The sequence below is a fragment of the Coturnix japonica genome, chromosome 9, assembly GCF_001577835.2.
Source record: "Coturnix japonica isolate 7356 chromosome 9, Coturnix japonica 2.1, whole genome shotgun sequence".
NCBI classification, from domain to species: domain Eukaryota; kingdom Metazoa; phylum Chordata; class Aves; order Galliformes; family Phasianidae; genus Coturnix; species Coturnix japonica.
Genome location: NC_029524.1, coordinates 13,958,794 through 13,967,303, shown reverse-complemented (window position 1 = coordinate 13,967,303; position 8,510 = coordinate 13,958,794). Strand labels below are relative to the sequence as shown.

The 8,510-nt window shown below is 61.2% G+C and overlaps 2 protein-coding genes across 8 annotated transcripts; one reads left to right on the top strand and one right to left on the bottom strand.

Moving 5' to 3' along the window:
* The first annotated feature begins 2,198 nt into the window (after positions 1 to 2,198).
* On the top strand, positions 2,199 to 7,551 carry POLR2H (RNA polymerase II subunit H). 3 transcript variants are annotated; one of them, XR_004308365.1, is made up of 6 exons: positions 2,199 to 2,337; positions 2,447 to 2,530; positions 2,608 to 2,701; positions 2,827 to 2,910; positions 3,027 to 5,244; positions 7,446 to 7,551. XR_004308365.1 is itself a non-coding variant. In XM_015871881.1 (5 exons), the coding sequence occupies exons 1-5, from the start codon at positions 2,265 to 2,267 to the stop codon at positions 3,142 to 3,144; spliced, it is 453 nt and encodes a 150-aa protein (XP_015727367.1). In that variant the 5' UTR covers positions 2,201 to 2,264; the 3' UTR covers positions 3,145 to 3,545. The 3 variants fall into 3 exon arrangements, 2 of the variants coding, with proteins under 2 accessions (XP_015727368.1, XP_015727367.1); XM_015871881.1 differs by lacking the exon at positions 7,446 to 7,551 and having other exon boundaries at positions 2,201 to 2,337; positions 3,027 to 3,545; XM_015871882.2 differs by lacking the exons at positions 2,608 to 2,701; positions 2,827 to 2,910; positions 7,446 to 7,551 and having other exon boundaries at positions 2,200 to 2,337; positions 3,027 to 3,124.
* Positions 3,952 to 7,449, bottom strand: THPO (thrombopoietin). 5 transcript variants are annotated; one of them, XM_015871880.2, is made up of 5 exons: positions 6,008 to 7,449; positions 5,056 to 5,183; positions 4,864 to 4,950; positions 4,466 to 4,630; positions 3,952 to 4,369 (listed from the first exon to the last, which is right to left on the bottom strand). In XM_015871880.2, the coding sequence occupies exons 1-5, from the start codon at positions 6,018 to 6,020 to the stop codon at positions 4,229 to 4,231; spliced, it is 534 nt and encodes a 177-aa protein (XP_015727366.1). In that variant the 5' UTR covers positions 6,021 to 7,449; the 3' UTR covers positions 3,952 to 4,228. The 5 variants fall into 5 exon arrangements, with proteins under 5 accessions (XP_015727366.1, XP_015727363.1, XP_015727364.1 ...); XM_015871877.2 differs by having other exon boundaries at positions 4,451 to 4,630; positions 5,056 to 7,449; XM_015871878.2 differs by having other exon boundaries at positions 4,451 to 4,630; positions 4,864 to 5,183.
* Positions 7,552 to 8,510: the final 959 nt, after the last annotated feature.

Here is an 8,510-nt window from a genome sequence, read left to right as displayed (position 1 = left end):
AGGGACTGCTGTGACCCAGCACTGCAGGAAAGGATGGGGGTGATGGGGACAGGATGGGGTGCTGTAGGAATGTGGGCTGGGGCTGGCCACAGGGATCGGGGTGCTGCCTCTGCTTCCAATTTAGCTGATCCCTGTCCTGACTGCTGCAGCTCTCTAATCTGTTTGTCTTCCAAAGCCATTAAGCTAATTTGGAGCCCTCCAAAGTCCCCCAGCTCTCATCCCAACCCAGCTCAGCCAGATTTGGTCAATGGGTCTGGGGGGAGGGAGCAGAATTGCTGAGTTTTGGGGGAAGAGGAGACCCGATGGGACCCAGCACCCCAGAGCTCCCCGAGACTCCAAGCGGGGCACAGAGGGCAGCAGGAAAGGGCACTCAGCCCCCCACCACCACGGGAATGGGGGCCGCAGCCTGCAGCCCAGGGCCACCCGCTGATAAGGGCCATCACGGGGACAGCCCAGCGTGATGACAGCTGCAGGAAGATGGCCCTGTCCCCCCTGCAGCACCGGCCGAGGTGTCACGGAAAAACAGACGTCAGCATCAGCACACAGGAATTTGGGGACAGGGCTGTGGGGCACAAGCCTTTCCCCAGGCCCCGCACTGCAGGGGCAGAGGACCACCACTTATCACATATTTTCCCCCCAAAGCTCATTTTTTCCCCTTCCTTCATCGCCCATCATGTCCTCAGCAGGGAGAGGAAGGGGCTAATCCCTGCCCAGGGCCTTGTCCCTCACTCAGGGTGATGCGGTGCTAATGAGGGGATGATCGGGTGGGCTGTGATGTTGCTCCGTGCCACCTCCATCATCTCCTCCTTACCCACATGGGTAATTGGCAGCCTGGTGACAGACAGACTCATTAACAGCTTAATTTTGGCTCGCTCTCTTCCTGCCCAACCCCAGCCTTAGGGGGGCCGCTCAGTGGGGGGATGTCAGCGCTGCACCCCATAGCACCGCAACATGGGGATGGTGCCACCCCATAGCACCGCAACATGGGGATGGTGCCACCCCATTGCCCGATGCCAGCCAGCTTCTCCCCAGGTCTGTTTGCTCCATAACGGCGGTGCCGCGGCTCCTTTGTGCCCGCAGATAAGAGGGGCCGCGGCCGCCTCTGAAGCACCGCTCCCACCCCCGAGCCGGGCAGGCTTTGGGGAGAGGGCAGGGATTTAGGGTGCAGGATTTGGGGCTGCCCAACCACCCAGGTGCCGCCGTGGCTCTGCCACCTGCTCTGCCTCTGTGTGCAGACCCCATCCCCATCAGCCCTTCACTCCAAAGCCACGGCCCCATCTCCATCACCATCCCCCCCATCAGAGAGCACTGGAGGCTGTGTTGGCCCCCCAATGCTGCCCCACCGGATGGAGGCCTGGCCGCCGTTCAAAGCCGTGCTCATGTTGTATAATTTATCAGTGAAAGATAACAGCCCCACGGCTAAACCTCCCCACCCACACACAGCCCGGCACTGTGAGCAATGGGACTCCCAGCCTGGGGAGAGCCCACATGGAGGGACCCCCGGTGTGTCCTACTGTATGCTGGGATGCTTTGGGGTGCACCAAGGCAGAGCTGTGCCCCCCCCCCCCCCAAAATCCCTTCATATATCCCGGCGCACCGGGGGCTGCAGAGCACCTGGGGACGGTCTGTGGGATCCGTGCAGGTTGGGGGCGGGCTGAGGGCTGGTGCTGTGTGCTCTGAGCGGCACCAGGTGCCGGATGGGCTTGTTTGGCTCCAGATAAGGAGGAGACGGCGGCACCGGGCAGGTGCTATAGTGTGGGGGCTGCCCACCCCAACCTCGGCTCCTCGACCCCGGAGGTGCGGGGCCGCCAACCCGGGTCCCTCCGTGTCCCTCCGTGTCCCTCCGTGTCCCTCTGTACCAGCGCATCCCTCCGCTCACACAGCCCGGCCGCATTGAGCCCTTTGGGGAGGGGGCTGGCGGTAGGAGCTGGGTGTCACCGGGGATGTGACACGGAGGGAAGGTGACGCTGTGGGGTGTGACACGGGTGGGCTGTGGGGTGACGCTGCTGCCCCCCGCCCAGCTCCGAGCTCCGTCCCGCCGTGGATCTGCCCCGACCCACGCGGTTCGATCCGCGGCCGCGCAGCGCCCCCTACCGCCCCCTGCGCTGCAGTGCGCCCCCCCAGCCTGCAGGGGGCGCTGCCGGCGGCGCTAGGACCGCGCGGGCACCTCTGCCCGCCCACCACGAATGAGGTTTCCGGATGTGGAAACACGTCATCACCGTGCGCCGCAGCGGGAGCCGGCGCGGGAGCGAAGGGGCGCCGCCATGGCCGGCATTCTGTTCGAGGACATCTTCGATGTGAAGGACATCGACCCCGAGGGGAAGAAGTTCGACCGTGGTGAGATACGACCCCCCCGCTCCCCGCCCCTTCCTCCCACCCGGGGCTCCGAGGGCCGGGCCGGGTGCGGCGGGCCCTTCCCGTTGACGCCCCGTCCCGGCCCGCTCAGTGTCCCGGCTGCACTGCGAGAGCGAGTCGTTCAAGATGGATCTGATCCTGGACGTCAACATCCAGATCTACCCCGTGGATCTCGGTACGGGACGGGCGGGGAGGGGGGGGGGGGCAGCTCCGGCTGTGCGCTCTGAGCGCTGCTTTGTTATCGCCTCCCAGGGGACAAGTTCCGTCTGGTCATTGCCAGCACCCTGTATGAGGATGGGACGTTGGATGATGGGGAGTACAACCCCACTGATGACCGGCCCTCCAGGTAACGTGGCTCGCAGTGGTGGGAGAGACCCCTCCTACAAGGGGCCTCCTCGCAGAGGATGCTCTGTTAGGGGATGTGGGAAGGATGGTCTGACGCTTCTCTCAGCTCCCCTCATGTCATTGCAGGGCGGACCAGTTTGAGTACGTGATGTATGGCAAGGTGTACAGGATTGAGGGGGATGAGACGTCCACAGAGGCAGCCACACGCCTGTGAGTGGCTGTTGAGAAGGGGACGCGTTGCCTGAGGGTGGTGGGGAGGCAGCGTTATCTTGACTGGGTCTCCTATGGGTTTCCCTGCTCTCACTGCTCCTCTCCTCCTGCCCCAGCTCTGCTTATGTGTCCTATGGGGGGCTGCTCATGCGCCTTCAGGGAGACGCAAACAATCTGCATGGGTTTGAAGTGGACTCCAGAGTTTACCTGCTGATGAAGAAGTTGGCCTTCTAGGAGATGATGCACCTCAGAGGGCTGCCTGCCCCCAGAGACATTCTGTTGGAGAGCAGAAAGGACACCATCACCCCAAATCCTGCCCCAGCACCTTTGCTGCCCAGTCCCTCCAGTGGTGGTGGAGGAGGGGACTTTCCCCCTTTGTCATCCCAGTCTTTTCTGACTGTTTCCCTTCTGTGCAGGGGCTGATGCCTCATTCTCAGTGGAGACCGTGGGTGCTCTGTGGCCCTGCCTGCTGATCTCACCTTCCTGCACTTCAAAAGCAGGCTTAGCCCCAGCTCTAACCAGGGGCCGCTGGACTGGGGCACTCACCTGTCTGTGCTAGGGCTGGGCATCATTTTCTAAGGAGCTGTTCTGAGACAGATGTGGCTTCTTAATTAAACTGCTATGTGTTTTCTAGATGTGGTTGTTGTGGCAAGGTTGGCTTCCCAGAATGCCGGTTGGTAGATGAAGATGGGATGCTCATGGAGGATGTTGTGGTAGCAGACAGCAAAGGTACCACATCAGGGGCACTGGCTTTCAAGCTGCAGCTCCTGGAGGGGCTTGGCCTAGTCTGAGTGATGCTGTGTGACCCCAGAGCTCAGCACAGTGAAATTGGCAGGTGGATACTGGAAGGCAAGGGGCATTATTATCTCACATCCCCAGCTGAGCCCACCTGCCCTGCAGAGATGGCAGCCACCACAGGAGGGAGCTGGACACTGGGAAAATCAGGAGCGTTTGTTCCCCAGCTATTGCCTCCCCCAGAGACTGGTGTATGCTCCTTAGGCCAGTGCTACAGCAGGGGGAACAGGAAGACACAAACAATCCTTTAGAAAAATAGGTCTTTAATTGTAAAGCATTCACAGTCTGATAGGAGCAGGGCATGTGCCTCGTGCTGCACAGGTATGGCTGCTTTTGACCTCTGTGGGCCGTGTGATAGCCAAAGGCTTGTGGAAAAGGAGCCAACCCTTTCCCCGTGGCACCTTCCTGGGCATCCAGAGCACGGCTCCTTCTCCTGTGGGATTGCTCTGACCTTTTATCAGTGTTAAATCCCGTGTACAGCTTCATCAGTCCCTGGACTGGAGGTCCCTGCTTCCCCCCGATCTCAGTCACACGAGTCCTTAGCCAGGTTGTGGAAGAAGAAGCGCAGCTTGCCCTGCACCAGCTGTCGGTAGGTGAGGAAGATCTCAGTGACTTCAGTCTGCTCAATGGAGCGAGGGGAGCAGCCTGGCTCCCAGGGCCCTTCCTGAGGGGCAAGAGTGAGATGGGGGGGTTACAGATGCTATCATGCCCAGCGGACACGTGCCCTGAAGTTGTCTTTACTCACACATGGAGGTCTCACCTCCCAGCCGAATGTCTGTAGGAGCAGGAGGAAGGAGTTGGCGTGTCGATAGAGCTGGCTCAGCTGCCCGGCCCCGCATTCCTGGCTCACCTGGCCCTGAGCCTCTGTCACAGCACCCACCAGCAGCACCAGGTTGCACAGGATCTCACGCCACTTGATCTCATCCTGTGGAGCAGTGTGTGTGCTGACCCCACTGGCACAGGGCTGCAGGCCCATCCTTCCCACGCCCACCCTTGATACGGATGGATCCTCCACCTTATCCCCACACAACGCTCCTGTGCTGCTGTTCCTACAAGCTTATTGTTCAGCTTGCTTGGTGACCATACCCCTCTGCTTACCCAGGGGCTCCCCCTCGAGTCCCACGGGCACCCCAGCACCATCCTCCCAGCCCCTCTCACCGATTTGCTTTTCCACTGTCGCATGTTGAAGTCCACCAAAGGCAGAACCACGGGGCAGCTGAGTGCAGGTAGTGCCTGGCACTCGCTCTGTTGGGGGAGAAGAGCTGCTGCAGTGAGATGCCAGGAGCTGTTCCCAGCTCTGTCTTGCCAGCGCAGCCTGGTTCTGGGTTTTGGGGGGCACTGCTTCCTCACCACTCTCTTCTCCATGTCCTTGGCCTCCCCGATGTACTTCTGGATAAGTCTCTTGTCGCAGACCGGTCCAATCGGCCTGGCATGGCCCTCTTTGACGTGCAGGAGGAAAGATGTGAGGAGCAGTAGTCCTGGGAAAGAAGGGGATACTCGTGGGCACCTGACCACCCTCTTCAGAGAGCCCCAGCTCAGGTAACGCCTACAGCAGCAACTGCTCTGCCTGGTCTGGTGGTGGCTGGGATTGCCTTGTAGTAGGGCATGAGGAGCTTTTGGGGGCTGAGAAGGGTCTCGTCTCCTTTCTGTTCCCAGGGACATGGTTCTGTCTGGGCAGAGCTGGGATTTCCCAGCAGTGTAAAAGGGCTGGGGGGGAAGTGACAAGCATCAGTGCTGGGTTTTAGGCTCAGCTCCAGCCTGGGAAGCAGGCAGGGAGCTGAGCAGTGTTCCCTGTGCAGTCCCTCCTTTGGGAGCTGGTGCCAGGAGCAGCTCTGGCTGTCACGTGCGTTTCGGGGAATCCCTGCCTGCAGCCTCCTGCCCTGCACGTCGGCTCCTCCGCACTGCAGCAGCCAAGGGCTCAGCTGTGCATACAGTCACTGGGCACCGTGGGCATGCTGCTGCCCCAGGCACCCCTCAGCTGGCTGACGTCTGAGCTCCGTGCTGGTAACTGCCATCTCTGAGAGCCCTTGGTCCATCCATGTGTCCCTGCTTGCTGCTACATCAGCATTGCACCTGTCCCCAAAAGGATTGGGCAAAACCTGCTCCCCAAGGCTGGACGTAGCGAGATGCCAAACTGGCACTGGGCAGCACCAGCCAAACCAGAGCCACGCTTGGCATTCCCTTCCAACGTGTGGGGCGAGGGCTGTGCCCATGCCTGGGAGTCTGGGACTGTGATTTGGCCTTCCACTGCCACAGCAATGCCCCTTCCCACTCGTGCCCATCCCCTTCACCCCACACTCACTGTTCAGCTCCATGCTCTGCTGGGGGCTTCAGCCCTGCGTCCTCCGCCCTGGGGCCAGCGGCTGCTCCCCGGCTCCCGTCCCCCTTCCATGGAGGGCAGCTGTGGCGCGGGCCCCCCCCCCGCAAGCCACCGGTCCGGGATGGAGGGCTGGGGGCTGGGAACAGCCCTCGGGCAGCGCAGCACGGCGCAGCGCTCTGGCCCGGCCGCCGTGCCGAGGGAGCGTGATTTCCTGTTGTGTTGCTGCTGACCTTCGAGCAAAAGTGCTCCGGGGGCCCTGGGGACGGCTTCCTGCCTCCAGCCGCTTCCTCCCTTGGCTCCGGGATCGGGAAGGGCGTCCCCAGGCACTCACCTGCCCCTCGCCCTGGGTGAGAGTGATCTGCAAGTGGGATATCGGAGCTTGGAGCGGTGGCTGTGCCTATCCGTGGCACGAAGGTGGTCCTGGAACCAGCAGGATAGATGGTGTCAGTGGTGCTCTGAGCTGAGGGACAGTATTGGGGTGTGGGATCCAGGAAATGTTTGGGTAGGGTTTTATTGTGGAGAGAGATTGGAGAGACCCCAGTGGCAGGAGTGCATGCAAATATGCCCATGTGCACATCTGTACTCACGTGCACACCCATACTTGCACCACAGCCCCACATAGGCACTGTGGGTTGCGTGCTCACGTGGCCCCTGTGCACCCCACCATCGTGCAGCCCCCTATGTGTTCACACCTGCACGCACTCAGGAGCCCCCAGATCTCATCCTCCTGCACTCTATGCACAGCGCTGCTCTGGCACTCTCCTACCCCATCCCAGCAGTTCCTGGCAGCCCCTGGCCAGGTGACACCAACCACAATAAACACCTCAGCCACACTGTGCCCACCCCATGTCCCCCTGACCCCAGAGCTATCAACCCACCTTGCGGGTGGCGGGGGGTCCTGGTGGGTCCTGGCAGCCCTGTGTCTATGGGGACGGCGCTGGTGACGCAGCGCAGCATGGTTTGGCAGCAGCTGTGAGCACTGGGGTCAAACACCGCTGGGCTTCCCCGCTCGGACGTGTCCCTGCTCTGCGGACGTGACGGGCTGCAAATGCATCCCACTGGCACCCTGGGACAGCTCTGTCCTCACTCCCGACTCTTGATCCCTTCTCACAGTCCCCAGCATTATGCCCTGGTCCCCATCCCTCTGTGGGCACATAGCCCCTCACAGTGCCAGGCTGGAGTTCTGCAGTGCCCCATAGCCTTCATAATTAGGCAAAAAGCTCATCAGGGAAATGGGGCAGCTGGTACATGGCAGGATGCAGGTGCCCTTCACCCCCAAATACTCCTTCCAGCAATGCCAGCATGCAGCTTGCTGTTTTCCTGCTGTGAATGGTGCTGCTGGAATGTGCTGTCCTGGGGGGGACGCAGAGCCGTGCAGCTGGCCGGATCCCAGTGCTGTGTTTCCCACCTCTGCTTACAGGGTGCAAAGTGCCGGGATTCCTGCTGCGGGGAGCAGCCGTTCACACCCACTCCAACAAGTGCCAAGGGCAGCCGGAGGTGCCAGGCAGCGGGGGAGGACCGGGCAGGTGATAGAGTTGATGTCCCCACGGGCCACCCAGGTGTCCCCAGTAGGCACCCCCAGGATGTTGGTGCAAAGCAGTGGGACACGGGAAACCAACATATGGGCTTTGCAGGCAGTAGGGGGGGGGTGGTTCTGAGCCCCCTTTGAAGCCCCCATAAAAGGGTCCAGCATAAAGGGAAGAGAAAGTCAAAGGAACAAAGAGAGCAGCTAATCCCGGAGTGAGCAAACAGCCCCGTTTGCTCAGGACCCAGCTGGGCACAAAGGGGCTGAGGAACAAGGAACTGAGCTGGGGGTGCCAGCAGGATGCTGTGAGCAGGCCCTGTGCTCCCCCCACCCCACCACAGGCACAGATCTCAATCCCCTCCGGTCCTGTTTTACATTTGCAAATTGTCAATAAACATCCGTGGGCAAACAGAGTTCTCCTGCTCCACCGTCCCGCTCCCAGGAGCAGCCCAGGGAGGTGGTTGTGCTGCAGAGGGCACCTGGGTGGGAGAGGATTTGGGGGGGGGGAGGGGTTGGCACAGTTTGCCCATTCCATATATCCCACAGGCCCTGCACAGGGAATGTCTAGTAAGGGGTTGCCAGGATAAACCATGCTGTGCCCTCAATGAGCATCAGCATTGCCATGCCCAGAGCCGAGGCCAACCATCTGCACCACACGCTGCCCTGTCGCACTCCTTACCCACACTGCGCACATGGGGGGCACCAGGAGGGCACTTCCCTCCATCCCCTGGGGCTGTGAAGGGGTTAATGCCAGGCGGCCGAGCCGCAGGTGGGCGCAAGAATGAAATTCCTTCTCGCCGTCCCGCGAAGTCTGGGCACAAATATTTGCCTGCATGTCCGGTGGGGAGGGGGGGGAGACCACCATCGATTGCTCTCGGTGTGCTAATCCCCATGCCAAACAGGGCCCCCCCACCCCATGCACCCCCTGCCTTCTTCCCATAAGGATGAAGGGAATCTCTG